Genomic DNA, 17,139 nt, shown 5'->3' with positions numbered 1-17,139 from the left:
GACAGCCAATGGGAATGTGGAGGCAAAGGTGGTGTGTCTGTTCAGGAGGCGAGACATCTCGGGGAACCTCAACACTCTGGCTGACAGCAATGCAAGTGAGTAGCAACCACAGATTCAAAGCTCCTTTCAGCACCACTCTTGTTTTTGACTGTGTAGAGCAGGTATGGTATGGCTCACTGCCTGTAATGAACCTGTTCCTCATTGTGTTTCACATAAAAGCCTCAAAGCACCTCTTAAGCTTTATGCTGTAAAATGCACCAAGGCCTATTTCAGGGTTAATGTAAAACCATCACTTTTGTTTAAGGCTCAATGCTAAAAGCTAGTTTGTGTAAAGGGACCGTCTGTCTTCATTTGCTCATTACCACCATGTTAGGTAATAAATTGTATTCATAATGTCTTTATATAAATCAATATGTATTGATAAAAGGCCACTTTAAAGTGGTTATAACTATTATTAGATCTCAAATTCACACAAACTCTGTCTGGAATAACTTTATTCTCCAGTGTGAACATGTTGTATTGATTCCTGAGTTTCTAAACTTGATGGTTTGTCACTTTTGCTTAAACCATAATCATTATTTATTGTCAGATACACATATTCATTAGTAATTTGTCAGACAAGTTATTATATTATTTTTTTTAGAAAACTAAAACAACTCTATGCGTTCATGGCTTGGTTAAAGTGTTGTAATCTTGTTGGGGCAACAAAACCTTAAAAAAAAATTACCCCCTATTCACACACACACACACAGACTTTACAGACATAGCAGACATGACAGGGTGCCATTCATTGTGAACTAAACTTGCTGGCTCTGTCCACCACTACTGAAAGACTCAAAAGGCGCCCAGTGGTGTGACTGTGGAAAGTCAAACTTTATGCGGAACCTGGTGACATCCCATTAATCTTGTTTTGAAGCACAGAGTTGATTTTTAGTCCAACTCAACGACATGAAAGAAAGTGAAAGAAAATGGTGACGATCACTGCGGTCAACAGCTTCCCACTTCTCTGTGATAGAGAATCTTAGTGAGCTTTAACTGAAATGTACTTCTGGGACTTTAAGAAGAAAAACAATGCATGGAATTGCGTCACTAGGGAAATGAACAGCTTTGCTGTACACCAGTACAACAGGAAAGCAGAACTGCCAAATCACAGCTGAGCACAACCCTCCAGATTGCAGCCATCCTTGTACTGTGACCTTGAAGTAATTACTGTATACGACCAAATAATGATGGCGGTACAACAATGGCTCTAATGTCAATTGGCTCCTCCCTGCAAGTGAAATTTACAGTGTCCGAATAAACTGACTAACATAACTAACGTAAATTCCATGACCCAAGTTGTTCTGTGCAAGCCGCTGGGGAATGGACTTTGACACAACACTGCTGTCTGTACTAAGCCAAAGATTATTTATAGGGTAAAGAAGAATCACTCTGTAACACCACTGTACAATCAGAATGGACTTAGTGTTTCTGTAGCTCCAACAACCAAAACAGTCTTCTCTAGTAAAACCCATCTGTTGATTGCATCACATAAATTTCAGCAATTTCCCGCTATATGCAGTATTTTTCATAATATTAAAAATATATATTGCAGTCTTACACAGTCTCCCTGCTGCTGAGTCCAACCCTCATTTCACTTCTTACTGCACATTGTACCTTGGCATGTGACAAATAAACCTAGAACTGCTGTTTAGTGGCAGCATTTCTTACACATGAGACATAAAATACAATAATATAATTATATATTAAAAAGAAGCGCCTGAAACATAAAATGCAATCATATAATTATCTAAAAACCTCAAACTTAGAATACAATAAAATAAAATGTGTATTCATGTGATGTTGGAGTTAAATCTGTTGGCCGTTGTCTCGTCAGTGTACTCAACCAAAGATCATCTGTGAAGAAGCGCCACTCTATAACTATACAGAGTGTCAGTCCACTCAGGCAGTGTATCATCAGTTTCAGGAGTCAGAATCTCCCAATAAAACTTCAATTTATATCATATTAATATGTTTAGCTCATAAACTGGAACATTCTGCATATGAGCCTCCAGTATTTGGATCAAGAATCTTGTGAAAAATAAGGTGTGCAAAGTCAGTAGTCTACAGCTGTTATTTCAATGTGTCAGACACATTTAATCAATATTTAATTTATTCTGCTCAGCTCATTTTAAGCATGTGGGAGGTTTCGCCTCAGGTTTTACTGTCTGACACTGGTGAATCTGGTTTGGTTGGTAAAATGATCACTCATGCCACTTTGGAGAGACAAAATAATTATAATAATAATGATGATGATGAATAAATAAATACAAATTATTATTATTATTTCCAATATTCTTAATCAGTAATATGGTCTCAGTATGTGGTTCCTGCCCCACCCTACCCTGATCAGCCTGAGCCCAGTCTGTGTCTTGTGTGTGATCAGAGAGCCAAGGAAGTGGGAGGGTGGAGGTAGTAGTGGGGTGGTGCTAATGGCATGCAGACTACTGAAGCCTGATCACATTTAATCATTACCCCCACCCAACACCATAACCAGCTCTCCCTCCCTCCTCCTGGGCTGCAGTGCTTCAGACAAAGACATCTACACACACACTCTCTCACACACACACACACACACACACACACACACACACACACACACACACACACACACACACACACACCTCAAAATGGATGCTTTTTGCTGCTTTGATGCTGCTTTTTCAGCTGTAGCCAGCTATATACACGGATGCTTAGTGTCTGTTCTCTGGTAATGTGTAGACAAGTCAGAGATTAGACTAAATACAGTGGTGGTAATTTCATAATATGTTGTCATTGTGTCTGCTAGCAGCCCTGACGTGTCCTGTTAGAGGCTTCTATTCTTTTAAAGAGACTGAGCACTCCCTTTAGATTCACTTCTTTGCTGTATCCAGCTACTGAACACATTTTGAATCTAATTAATAATAATTTATTTTTTTTAATTACACAGTTTATCATTTGTCCACTGCTATGCCTAATTAACTATATTACCTGAAGGTAACCAACATAGGGTTATCCAACTAAAAAGTTGAATCCGTCTCAACTTTGGCCACAATACAGTTCAACTAGCTAGTGCGATCAAACACATGCAAACTCACGTTTCTGGTAGATTATAGTGTGAATGGTATAATTCTGCTGTTTATTAAAATAACTGCCTCCATGATACCTTCTCAGAATTTTAAAATCCTTTCTTATAATATTATAAACCACAGTCTCAGTGTTGTAGTATGTGTTAAGCCTTCACACTTATGGATCTATTGCTGAATAGTGCAAAATAAACTAATAAAGCTATTAGCTATAATAAGCTAATGTAAATGAGGTGTTTGAATTCAGGGCTGTTTCAAAGTATTAGCACATATTTTGGATTTTGCAAAAATATTATGTTATCTTTGATATCCTTTAAACGATATAGTAATATTTACAATTGGGCTGATATTTGATAATATTGAATATCGTGATGTTTCAAGCCATTTATTTTTCATAATATTGCGTTTTTGCACAGTCTGCCCTGCTGAACTGTTGTTTAGTGGCAGCATCGATTATACCTCAAACATAAAATACAATTATATACTTGTATATCATTAAAAAAAACTATTGAAATATAAAAACACATCAAAGCTTCACAATATCATGTTAAGTTCCATTAATTTATGCACCAAAATTACTAATTTGCAAATTTAGTAGAGCAACAATCCTTGGATTTAAATCATTCATTTTGCGAGCATGATTTTTCATGCGCTCAGATTACCTTTTTTTTTCCCCCACTATGACACCTGCAGAGCCCCGTAGAAAAGCTGACTGTAAAACTCGTCAGATGCCTCTAGTCTGTACATTATAACTGCGCTGTAACTGCAGTCTGTGGTCTGTCAGAGAGTGACATTTCACAGTCTGTTTATGTTACATCACACTGTGGCCTGCTGGGGAGGAACTTGGGAGAAACCTGTCTCAGTGTGGTAGATTGACTGTAACCTGAAATAAAGCTAAAGCTAACTTAAGTCAGACTATATACATTTATTTATTATGAAACAGCGTATCTTGTAAATAAGCCTGATTTACTGAAGTAATCCTGGTTTAAATGCAGTTGTGCTTTATGAAACACTCCTCAGGTCTACTCTCCATAGGTCTGTCTCAGAACATTATGATCCTTAGTCAGTGATGAAGAAGTGAACAGGCGCCTCTCTCTTTCTGCTGCTGCTCATTTGTACTAAACCTCACTTTATCTGCCTCTTTTTTTTTTTCCCATCTCTGCTCCCCTCCTCTTCCTTCTCCTTCTACACTCACATCAATTCTTTGTGCAGAACAAAAGGCCCTTGATCTGTCCCTGAGGGCCACAGCATACAACGGGTTAATTCTGACTTGCCTTGTGTCTTTGTCAGAGCGAATAAAGTGTGTATGTCGGTGTGTGTGTGTGTGTGTGTGTTTGTCTGTACAAGGAGTGTGTTACTGTTTTGCTGTGTGCGCTTTAAGTGCCTGTCGCTTCTTCTGTGTATATGTGGTTTCTTCTTTTGTGCGTGCGTGCGTGCATGTGTGTGTGTGGAGGGAGTTGGGGATACATGTTTGGGGGGATGGGCGCCTCAGGTTTGGTACACAGGGTTTCCGACTTTGTCTGGCAGGGACCAGCTGGACAGGAGGAGGAGGGGGGAGGGGGGTTGAGAGGTTAACAGAAAAGGGGTGTGGCTAAAGGTACCGTCCCTCGCGCTCGCTATCTCTCTCTCTCTCTCTCTTTCTGTGTCTCTCCCTCTCACTCTCATGCCCTCACTGACAGGGTTTCCTGTGGCTGAGTGCAGGGGCGGAGTCCACAGAGATGGAGTGATATAGTCCCTCCCCTCCAGCTTGCAACAAATTACTCACCCGCCTGAAATTGGGAATGCGGAATCTAGTGGACGACCACACATACACACATATGCACGCACACACATACACACACACTCTCTCTCACACACAAACATAGCCATAGCTGCCTATGGCTTAATTTTTTCACATTTCTTACTGGCTGGAAACATGGTGTCACATGGTAATGTGAGACAGTCGCATTGTTTTACAGTAAGTCCATTAATAACCGAGTTGGTGGTTCTTTGCATTGTAGGTCACGTACACAGTCTAAAATCATAAGTCAGGAACTTAGACCACGGATCACCGAGGACCAATATTCTCTCTGCCCTGATAAACTGATGACCTTTGAACTCTGAACAGAGGATTAACAAAATATTAACTGCAGCTCCCTTATTCATTCGTAGTCGGTTCTCTTAATTTTTCTTACTGTCAACAACAAGCAAACTACAAACTTTTGTAATAAAGAAACATGTCACCCAGTGTAACTGTGTTGCTCATTGATATGTTTTTACTAGCTTTAGGACAAAAGTGGAGCTCTATGGCTCAGAAAGATCAGGTTTTGTATCCAGGATACATTCAGTGTTGTTTTGGTCTTTGCATGGGAAATTGCATGCTGACATTGAAAAAAAAAAAAATAGTGAAAATCTCTTCTGTTATCCTTTAACTTTAAACCCGATGATTTCTTTTGGCATTTCTTTATTTCTACAGTGACAGTAGAGATGGACAGTAAAGTCAAGGGAGAAAGAGAGAGTAAGGGAATGACATGAACAGTATTCCGGCACCGTGCTGGATCTCCAGGGTAACGCTGTGAGAGAAAAAATGAAAAATGAAAAGTCAGTACACCTGGGAATTTGTTGTGAATGTGGTATATCATGTTCGAGGTGAACAGAGTTCACTTACAAATTGTATGAGAGGGACCCAGCTCTCGCTCTCAACCTAACCAGACACAGAACCTAACCAACTTTACTAGCCAATCAGAAGCAGAGCGGGGCGGGTCTTGGCAACACTCGCAGTGTAGGATCCAGCGGACACGGTCATCAATGACTGACCGTGTCTGTAATCATAAAATACGTGTGTGCACGTTTATTGCTGAACATGATCTGTCCTTCACAATTTCTTTGTTTGCAACTGAAAAAGAATGAAGAAATAAGTGATTGTGGCCTTTGTGATTATTTCACTTTAAACTCCAGTTTACCAGTTCTTTAAGCACTTCAATGCTACTGTATTTTATATCTTCAATATTTCTTGTTATTATCTGTTTTTCAGAAGGAGACACTTAAACGTTGCTATAGTATTGCAGTATTGTACAGTTGTCTTTTACATTGCCCATACTTTTATAGAGAATAGAGGAAAATGGTGCAAAGCACTTATTGTATCACAACATTTCAGGCTCAGGCTTTAAGCCCTGCATGTAGCATAGGTTCTGGGCCAGACTCAAACCCAGGCCACTGCGGACTCAGCATTAGCTCATGGTACGCACTCTACCGGGTGAGGTACCTGCCTCTGCCCTATCCTTTAACTTAGGGCTGGGCAATATGGCCTAAAAGTAATATTATACTATAGTAGTATGTATTTTTTAGGTTATATCGTGAAACACAGGATATATCGCAATCATTTGAAATCTACTCTGTAGAACTTCATAAATACATAATTTGACCCTTTGATACATAAAGAGACACACTGTCATGCTTTGTGTGATCTAGAGATTCAGCATCTCGCCTGTTTTTCACTCGTGACGAGCCGCTCCCAGCAAAAAACAGACAGGGAAACATTTGTTGATAGTCATACTGATATGATACCAGCAACATTATATATAACTGACACCTTTCACTAGCTTATAGTTTCAATGTCTGGACTTAATGTGACAATGACACAGACATGAAAAAATATATCACTTTATATTTCTAAATATATATATAAAGTTTACATATATATAACTTATTTTTAACCGTTTTAGCAACTGCATGGAAAGACAGGAGACATTTTATTTCATTTGATATTTTAACCAAAGGGCAGGATTTTACCGGTTCTCTCTCTCTCTCTCTCTCTCTCTCTCTCTCTCTCTCTCTTTCTCTCTTTTGCTCTCGCTCTGTGTGTGTGTGTGTGTGTGTGTGTGTGTGTGTGTGTGTGTGTGTGTGTGTGTGTGTGTGTCTTGCTCTGAACAAGAGTAAATAAAAGTCAAGGCAAGAAACACAGAGCTGCAGTAGCAGCGGTGCAGCTGCCGCGTGATGCAGACGGTGTGTTCCGATGATTCGTCTGCCTTTCCACACAAGGATACACTGGCTTTGGCGCTTAACTTTTTTTGCTTTTCAGTTCCCTCCACTCCACATACAAACACACACACCCCTCCTCTCCAATTGACATTGACACCGGGGTCTTTTTTGTCAAACTCACTTGCAGACACGTGAATGATGTGTGTGTACAAACATGCAGAGAGTTTTCTGGATGACTTTTGACACAATGCAGCGCAGCGTCATCTGCATTGTCCAGTCACACATATGTCAACACACAGTCCTTCCACATTTTTCAACTAGCTGGGAGTTAGGGGCGGAGTCAGGCACTGCCAAGATGTGGAGGGGGAGCAGCTCACTCCGAGCTTCAAAACCGCTCTTCAGAGGCTGCGTCCATCTTTATTTACAGTCTGTGGGTGGCACAGTACAAGACTGTTTGTGGGTTGTTGGTCTGTTAGAAAATAATACCCTGTTCAAACTGCCACAGTGACACTGGTACAGCCCATGTTAGTGGTCTATCTGAAAGGGTCAATATGCAACAGCTGACCCTCCATGGATACGCTCCTCTTCATTAGGGTTAGATATGTTGTCAGATCATGTCCAACTTACAACTGACACCCAGTGTGAAAACTGTCTGTACAATTGAGTCCATCACGGATAAAATGCTTCTTGTACACACACATCCTCCACATGTCTGCTGTACGACAGGGGTATAAGTGAGTATGGCCAAAAAAAGAGCCGTGTGTCAATGTGTGGAAACATGACCACACCAGATGTTTTCACTCAGGCTAGCTCCTACAGATGTGAACACATCAGTTGTGTAGGCTAATGTAAACCTGCTGTAGGCGCTAAGGGTCCAGTGGTCAGCGGGGTGGGGGAATCATATGAGCAAAAAGTGGCAAAAAAAATCAAATACGCTGTGACCCACAATTACGGGTTTATTTAATAGCTTTGTTCAAACCTTCTGCATAAACCACCACCATCAATGTGTGTGTTTCTGATGCAATGATGTGTTTGTGTTTGTAGGAGAATTCGAGGAGGAGTCGAAGCAGCCGGTCCTGGCTGAACAACAGAAACACCAGCTCAAACACAGAGAACTCTTCCTGTCTCGACAGTTCGAATCTCTTCCTGCGACTCACATACGGTACGTGTCCACAGGACAGGACAGACCTGAACCCAGACACCTGCCACACACAGTCAGAGCTGAACTGCTCAGTCAGTGACCCTCACTGCCGCCATGAAGGCAGTGATGTTCTGCACAGGTCGTCACGTTTATTTCCTTTTTAGGAGGTGTTGTCCCTCGTCTTCAGCTGTTGATGATTCCACAGTGGGGGGTCAGACTTTGGACTGGACTAGACTCTGTCATGTAATAACATTTAGAGATGTTCTGATATAATTTTTTCTTATTGATACCAAAATAATTTAAATCTGTTATAGCTTCCTACTGCAGCTGTCATATGCTGAGACTCTCCAACTTATTTCTCCGACTGTCTCTAATCTCGTCTAGTCTCGTCTCACAGACTCCGTCACCTTGACTCCAGTAAAACCATTAACACAAACCAAAGCTGTACCAGCACTGAGGCTCCATGTTACTCTCATTATTGTTTTCAGATTCATGATCAAGTTATTAGTATGTGATCTGAATAACAGATGAATCATCATATTTTTTTTTTAAATTTGAAAGAATTCTTTTTATTATTTACTTACTTTGTGTTTTCAAAGTCAGACTTTATTCAGTCACATCAAATCAACATTGTGGGCATTTTTTCCCCCTTAGCTTTCCATGAATTGGTAAATCAGGGACATAAAACATGACATATTTTGGGCCTCATGAAAAATGCTCTCAGGGATGCTCTAATTAAAAGTCCAAAAGTTCCCTCACTCTTAATTAAGCTTCAAACACATTAATGGCTGTGTTCAAAGATGGCGACTTAAGTCAGCTGCTTGAGTTCAGGCTGAGCAGAACATTCAGATTATTGAAATGAGAAAGTTTCCACAGTTGTCTTGTGTTGAACTGTGTGTCTGCTCATTCTACATGATGGAAATGTACAGTCATTTAAGTGTGTGTGTGTGTGTGTGTGTGTGTGTGTGTGTGTGTGTGTGAGACCCATCCCCTGCCTTTAATCTAAAACAATATTGAGATATTTCAAATTTTCTGCTGAAAATGTTTCAGGAAAAAACAAAGATATATTAAACTACCACAGTTTTCAAAGTTTTTTTTCACTTTTAAGGTTGCAGCTTGTGGCAACATTATAGCACTTGAATTTTTAAATTTTTAAACTAATGATTTGCTAGTAGTGAGCAGAAATGTTAGGCCTATGTGTACCATGGATGATGTACAACCACATTGAAGAAAAATGTGGCCCTAATACTCCGTCATAGTATGTGTGACAATGTGTTATGAAATATCTTTGTCCACCTTCTGAAAATGTGGACAGCCTCTGTAATAGTCTCAATCCTGGACGTCCTGGTCTCTGACTGCTCCTCATTGTCTCCTCAGGGGGAAATGTAATGTCACCCTCCTCAATGAAACAGACGTCTTGGCGGGCTACCTGGAGAAGGAGGTGAGACGCCATCTGTTCATCCTTCATCAGTGAATCACTCTGGGTGCCATTTATTCTCTGTTTGTACTCTTTTACTGTACAAAGAGAAATACTTTGTTATTGATCTTTGTTGTTGTATGTTCTGTCTAGGACTGTTTCTTCTACTCGCTGGTGTTCGACCCGGTCCAGAAGACCTTGCTGGCGGACCAGGGCGAGATCCGTGTGGGCTCCAAGTACCAGGCAGAGATCCCCGACAAGCTAGCTGAGGGTGAGCAGGAGAAAAAGAGAGAAAGCAAACAAATGTTTCCTGAGTTCAGTCATTACTTCCTCCCATAAAAAAACAGAGACAGTACAGAGTTCAGTAGGTGATTTTGAAACCGGTTTCTCCTTGTCTCAGGTGAATCAGATAACCGGGTCCACGAGAAGCTGGAGACCAAGGTGTGGGACCCCAACAACCAGCTCAAAGACCCTCAGATCGACCAGTTTCTTGTGGTGGCAAGGTAACGCCTCCCTGCCATCTGTCACCCAGCTGCATCCTCATCATCTCTAGATCCAGTTGCCATGACGACGTCTGACTCAGCTGTCAGCAGGGCAGCTTTTCTAGAGAAAACGCATGAATTAACAAGTTTGATCATCTCTCATGGCAAAATAAAAAAATTATCATGGTTCATATGACGTCAGGTGTCAGGAGGTGGAGCGGGTCATCCACCAATCGGAGGGCAGTGGTTCCATTCCCACCTCCTCCAGTCCACATGTCCAGGTGTCAGCAAAAAGTCAGTTACTAATTTCATACAGAGGTCTGCCCTGGACATAATGATCATAATGATCAGATTCAAGTTCAGTACAGGGTATATAACATTGATCACATTACCACAGATACATTTGAATATTTAGTATTAATAGTTTTTGATGGTGCAGCATGTTTGTCTATAGGAAGTTTGTTTTTGGCCAGAATCATCCTGCTGCACAGAAATTGGTCATTTAACAAAACACTCCACCTAGTGGTGATTTAAAGAACCCTCAATAACACTGTACACATCACCATAGAAACAGTAGTTATGTTGTAGCTGTAGTTCAAACAGGTCAGTGATGGTGACCAGTGTGTGTTTGTTTCAGAGCTGTGGGGACGTTTGCTCGGGCCCTGGACTGCAGCAGCTCCATCCGTCAGCCCAGTCTCCACATGAGTGCAGCCGCAGCCTCCAGAGACATCACACTGGTGAGACTACTGACTGCCTGTGTGTGTGTGTGTGTGTGTGTGTGTGTGCGCGTGTGTGTGTGTGTTCCATTTTCCATACTATATTACAAGAACCTTCTTGTATCATTTCTTGATAGTTAACAACAGTAAATAACATTTCTCGTATAAAAACTGTCAGATTAGTTCACCATCAACATTAGTACATGATGTAGAGTTAAATGAAGGATTACAAACAGCAGGGGTGTCTCTGTGCTTCAGGTTCATGCTTTGTTAATTTGCTGCACAGAATTAGATTAATTGTCAATTTCATAATATCACATCCTGAATTATTAGTTAATCTGATGCCCAGGGCCGAGCAACATGAAAAACAAAATACAACTACAACCTGAAACGTTCAGTTGTATCAGGTTGAAAACCTGCAGAGTGAAATGTTGACGGTCGGAGAGCTCTGACCTTGTGTTGCTTATTTTGTTATTTTGACAGTTTCTATCAGGACCATGTTTTTTTTACTGGTATAAAGAACATGTCATGGAGTGATGGTACATGGTATGCTACAATTTGTTGCTGAGGTGTTTGTCTGACAGATGGTCTGGTTGGTGGTGGTTGAGATTGAGACTTTAGAGAATAAACTTGGTTTCCATCTTTATTGACACAGATTTTCAGATTACTTTATAACATACATTTTTTCTGCTGTAAATGAGGTGGAGGTGTTTATCCGTGCTTGTGAGCTGAGCCTTCAACTGGCTCAAATAAACACATTTACCAGCTACATACTTTAGTTCTAGGGAATCCTGATGAATTTTCCCAAAGGACATTAAACTGTAACAGTTTAGATGTCACCTTGTGCATTTTTCACAACATGAATTATTATGTTTCACCTGCCTGCAATGATCAGGTGACGTCTGTCCTCAGGTTCTCCTCCTCGTGAACTCACCTTTAAGTCATCACTGATTGGCATGTGAACATTTATTTAGAAACCTTTTTAACAAACTGGGACGAACAAAAAAACTATTCAACAATAATTCAGTGTTTGACCGGTGATGAAATATCACAAGAACTGAGAGATGATCTTTGGAGGAAATTCCTTGAGGATAATTGTGGCTCTTTCCTTCCTCTTCAGCAGTTTTGGCAGCAGCTTTCCTGGTGCACTGTGCTGATTACAACACAGTGCCGCCACATGGCGTGACGCTGTAACTGCAGTTACAGATGACAGAGATCCACTCTTAGAAAATAGTGTTTTCCATGAAGACACCTGTCAGAGTTTGTGGAGAACTAGAGGCAGCAGCTTCATCATTCTCTGTGCTGGAAAAAGCCTGTGTTTGTAGCCCTGTCCTGTTTGGGACGAACTCATCTGCTGTGTCTCATATCAGGACTTTAAGAAGACAAAGTGTCTCATCACTGTCCTCTGACTCTGACTCTCCACAGCTCGTTCAGGCTGTCTGTGCTGACATGATGAAGTTTCCTCAGTGGGAGTCCTCCTATCTCCTCTGTCCTCTCTACTCTGTCCTTTCTGAACTTTTTGACTTCTGACACAAAAACCACATCATGCTGTTTATTTGTCCGACTCCTCCAGTCCTCCCTTTTTCAGGATGTCTGTTCTATAAAATTAGAAACTTTGTGTCAATGCAGTGACTGTGACCCCATCAACATCAAAGTTTCTCAGTTTTTTCAAGGACTTTTTGTAACATGATCAGTGTTTATATTTATATTACCCCGCCCTGTAAAGGGACTCTGATGTGATCTGGTTTTCAGATTAGTTCGTGGTGTTATATTTAAATCAAGATGCCTCAAACTGACACAGGAAACCTTGTAGAGCTTTTTTTACTGACGAGGCCCAACACTGACAGGCCCCTCCCTCTACACAGGAGTGGTATATTACTGTATGTGGAGCTGGGTGGTCATGTGGCTCCTTCCTGTGTGGGTGAAATCAAATGACAAACCTCTAACGCTAACATCACGTCCCTCTGTGGTGGTGATGATGATGATGATGATGATGATGATGATGTTGATGATGAAGAAGCTCTAACGTTTGTTTGCACCTCCTCTCTGCCGCCAGTTCCACGCTATGGACACGTTGCAGAAGAACAACTATGACCTGGCCAAGGCCATGTCCACCCTGGTCCCTCAGGGGGGTCCCGTGCTGTGCCGTGACGAGATGGAGGAGTGGAGCGCCTCGGAGGCCATGCTATTCGAAGAGGCTCTAGAGAAATACGGCAAAGACTTCAACGACATTCGCCAAGACTTCGTAAGTTACTACTGCTGATGTCAGATTCTCACATTTTAAACTCTGCTGTAAACTGTAGTGTAACTGTAGACATCCTGTTTACTCCCTCAGTTACCCTGGAAGTCTCTAGCCAGCGTGGTCCAGTTCTACTACATGTGGAAGACCACCGACCGCTACATCCAACAGGTAGAAGAACCACAGCCTCAAACCACCATAAAGCATTTAGACTGTCTGTTTGTCTCGAGTTCCTGATGAAGCCAAAATGTTTTCTTTCTGTCAGAAACGACTAAAAGCAGCAGAGGCAGACAGCAAACTGAAGCAGGTGTACATCCCCACCTAGTGAGTATCACTGTCAGCTGCTGCACCAGATACCTGCGCTCAGTTAGAGCTGCTCTCATAATGACTCTGTCTGTTCCCCTCCCCTCCCTCACCAGCACCAAACCCAACCCCAACCAGATCATGGTTCCTGGCAGTAAGCCTGGGATGAACGGGGCAGCAGGTTTTCAGAAAGGACTGAGCTGTGAGAGCTGCCACAGTAAGTACACACGCACACACACACACACACACACACACACACACACACACACACACACACACACAGTCTCACACATATACACACATGCACACACTCACACATACGCATGCATGCGCACACTCTCTCATACATATACGTGCACACACACACACTCACGCACACACACGCACGCTCACACACACTTGCACGCACTCACACATATGCACACACACACTCACATATGCACACACACACACACACAGTCTCACACATATACACGCACGCAAACACACACTCACTCACACATATGCTCACACAGGTGCGCACACACTCACACAGATACACACACACACTCACACAAATACACACGCTCACACGCATGCACGCACGCACTCACACATATGCATGCAGGCACACACACGTGCACACTCTCATACATATACATGCACTCACACACACACACGCATGCGCGCACTCACACATATGCACACACACACTCACACATACATACACACACACTCACACATATGCATGCATGCACACACACTCTTTCATACATATACATGCACACACACACTCACGCACACACAATCACTCACACATATACGCACACTCACACACACTCACACAAACACACACATATACACACAGGAAAAACACCAGAACTGCATCGATCAAAATCTTTCTAAATAAAAAACTAGTTCTATTTAACTTTGCAAATCGCCACAAACTGATGTAAACGAAGCTCAGATATAAAACAAAGTGACTGACTGAATCACAGGTGTGATCAGGTGATCTGAGACACTGCCATCTGTGAGGAAACAGTTCTGATCCTGAGCTGCTTTTATTGTTACTTTTATATTTTTATTTTTATTGGCTGTCACATGTCAGAGATTTGAAAGATTATAAGTTCAGGTTTTGATCAAATAAGGTGCAGGATAATTCCTGTGGTAAAACTAAAGCCCCTTTTCCACTGGTGCAAAAAAGAATGTCAGTGTCAGAGCCAATTAGAGGCAGAGTAGAGGCGGGTGGGAATAAAATAACACGACACACACAGAGGTACCTGCTAATTGTCAGGTCCACCGGTGCGAGCAATGAAAACGTCGCACTCTGGGGCCCTGGCAGTGAAGCACATGTTAACAACTGTCACCTATAGAAAGACATTGCTTGTTGTGCTCATTGTGCTGTTGTGACTGTAACTGTATGAGAGTATATATATATATATATATCATCATGTTCGCTGTTCAGTAGTTACTTCCTCTCTGTGCCGACCGCAGATTGAAGCTGCAGACTTCACCGTGTCACTTCAGATACTAATGCAGTGTAAAAGACAAAGTGTCATCAGTCTGTTCATCAGTCCAGTTTCTGCCTCTGAACACACTTTCCCTTTCACCAGCGGCCCAGTCTCCTCAGTGGTACGCCTGGGGGCCTCCCAACATGCAGTGCAGACTGTGCGCCTCCTGCTGGATCTACTGGAAGAAGTATGGAGGCCTGAAGACCCCCACACAGCTGGAGGGCGCTGCCAGAGGAGGCTCAGTAAGTCTCGTCTCTTACAGTCAGACCTGGCCTTACATCTTGTTTTATATCAGTTAAAAGCAGTGTCCTCCGTCCCCTCTGACCAGGAGTCAGGCCCCCGCGGTCACATGACACGCCAGGAGGTGCAGGGCATGTCGCCGTTCACCCGCAACGAGGGGCGAGCGAAGCTGCTGGCCAAAAACCGTCAGACGTTCATCCTGCAGACCACCAAGCTGACCCGCATCGCCCGGCGGGTCTGTGAGGACATCCTGCAGCCTCGCCGTGCGGCACGACGACCCTACGCCTCCATCAACGCCAACGCCGTCAAGGCCGAGTGTATGTACACACACCCCCACAGAGCTCTCAGCTGTGTTTCGAATAATGTAGTGACTGTAAATGACAGAGACCAGGTGTGTGACAGGACGTGTGTGTTTCCTCAGGTATGATCCGTCTGCCCAAAGCCACAAAAACTCCTCTGAAGAGCAAAGTGGTGCCTCGACAGTCACTGGCCGCCATCGTGAAGGATTTAGGTGAGAACACGTCATGTGACCATCACTGCTCTCCACAAACTGCTTCTTCTTCCTCTGATCATCTTCTGTTGTGTCCCTGCAGCCATCTCTGCTCCTCTGAAACTGAAGGCATCCAGAGGACCCCCAACCCCCATCAACAGGAACCAGGCCAGCCAGCCCCGAGTGGGCCAGAGCCTGCTGGGAAAGAGAGGCTTTGACAGCGTCAGTACTCCGCACACACACACACACACACACACACACACACACACACAGTACACAGAAATGTTAAATTTGATGTGTCTTCTCTCCTCTCATGAGGCTGCACTCTCTCTCTCCCTCTCTGGCCTTTGAGTGATTAACTGTCTTGGTGTTTTATTGACTCACAGGCTTCAGGGGTGCCCTACCCAGCCAATGGGAGGCCGTACACCTCAGGTATGAGAACCACTTCCCAGTCGGTCATCAAGCGGCAGAAGGTGAGCCAGGGGGAGGCTCCCAACCCCGTGGTGTTTGTGGCTACGAAGGACACCAGGTACGTCTCACTGTCTCGTTCTTGAAGCAACAGATGCAGGTGAAAAGAAAGAAAGCAGGTCCAGATCATCAGTTATAATAACATTGTATTCACCAAATTCATTGCTGCCACCTGTGAAAACAGTAGTCTGAGCCACCTGTTTGAAAGCTGCTTCTGACCTGGTCCGGGGTCAACAGCTGGTCAGCTATCATCCAAACAGTTCACTTCATAAAAACTAATCAGCTGAAATAAACTCATCACTGTTTGAGCTCATATCCCAGATGCATAAAACTCAGTGTAGATTCATGACTGAAACTACGTGTCGCACAAAACCAGAAACATACACACACATTCTTTTCAGCAGGATTATAAAGCCATGTGTGCGCATGGTTCCACTTTATAAATCTCACTCGTTGAGAACTCGGGCGCATGTGCACGAGCCTCATTTCCACTCCCACGATCAGCCATCAATAATCAGTCAGTTTGTCTCCACCACAAGTGATCAGACACAGAAGGAAGAGGAGAAAAAGAATTTCACTGATTGTGAAACAGGTACAAACGTTCATCAGTTTACTTTAGTACAATTACTCTAATGTAAAGTTTATTGGGACCAGAGAGTCTTAATGAGGCTCCAACACTGATCAGTCAATATTCTAATAGTATGAAACAGTTACACAATGAAGAATAAGAACATTAAACGATGCTGAAGGAAACATTGAGCACAAACATTAGTTCTGTTTATGATTGTTCAATTGTTATTGCTGTGTAAACAGTAAAACTTAGAATCATGATAATGAATGAAGCTCCGTGAAGTCTGTTATTTTATTTTGTGTTAAATTACGTGTCTCTGATTTAGTATTTCCACTTCACTGTAACATGGATCACTTTGGAAAACCATGTGTACGCAGGTCAAAGGAATATCCTGTTTTTATGAATACCACTTTATGTGTACGCATGATTTTTGTGTGTACGCATCATTTACGCATCTGACCCCTGGTCTTAGAGACAGATATTAGTACCCAGTGTGATCAGATTCCTGCAGCTCCTCC

At 42.5% G+C, this 17,139-nt stretch overlaps 1 protein-coding gene across 2 annotated transcripts in view; it reads left to right on the top strand.

Moving 5' to 3' along the window:
- mta2 (metastasis associated 1 family, member 2) overlaps positions 1 to 17,139 on the top strand; it is a 38,549-nt gene that overhangs the window by 18,644 nt on the left and 2,766 nt on the right. Inside the window, exons 3-17 of one of the 2 annotated variants that reach the window (XM_023423846.2) lie at positions 2 to 95; positions 8,109 to 8,226; positions 9,583 to 9,646; positions 9,776 to 9,893; positions 10,023 to 10,125; positions 10,742 to 10,841; positions 12,877 to 13,065; positions 13,156 to 13,230; positions 13,325 to 13,383; positions 13,479 to 13,579; positions 14,955 to 15,094; positions 15,184 to 15,409; positions 15,514 to 15,603; positions 15,686 to 15,804; positions 15,969 to 16,111. In XM_023423846.2, coding sequence (XP_023279614.1) covers positions 2 to 95; positions 8,109 to 8,226; positions 9,583 to 9,646; positions 9,776 to 9,893; positions 10,023 to 10,125; positions 10,742 to 10,841; positions 12,877 to 13,065; positions 13,156 to 13,230; positions 13,325 to 13,383; positions 13,479 to 13,579; positions 14,955 to 15,094; positions 15,184 to 15,409; positions 15,514 to 15,603; positions 15,686 to 15,804; positions 15,969 to 16,111 — 1,739 coding nt within the window. Of the gene's footprint in view, position 1; positions 96 to 8,108; positions 8,227 to 9,582; positions 9,647 to 9,775; positions 9,894 to 10,022; positions 10,126 to 10,741; positions 10,842 to 12,876; positions 13,066 to 13,155; positions 13,231 to 13,324; positions 13,384 to 13,478; positions 13,580 to 14,954; positions 15,095 to 15,180; positions 15,410 to 15,513; positions 15,604 to 15,685; positions 15,805 to 15,968; positions 16,112 to 17,139 lie in introns of both variants that reach the window. The other variant, XM_023423845.2, reaches the window with a different exon arrangement.

The sequence above is a fragment of the Seriola lalandi genome, unplaced genomic scaffold (assembly GCF_002814215.2).
Source record: "Seriola lalandi dorsalis isolate HSWRI2012SDOR001 ecotype SW California unplaced genomic scaffold, Sedor1 jcf7180002054694, whole genome shotgun sequence".
Lineage (NCBI taxonomy): Eukaryota > Metazoa > Chordata > Actinopteri > Carangiformes > Carangidae > Seriola > Seriola lalandi.
Note: the sequence above shows the minus strand (reverse complement) of the source record. Positions and strands in the feature narration are given on the sequence as shown.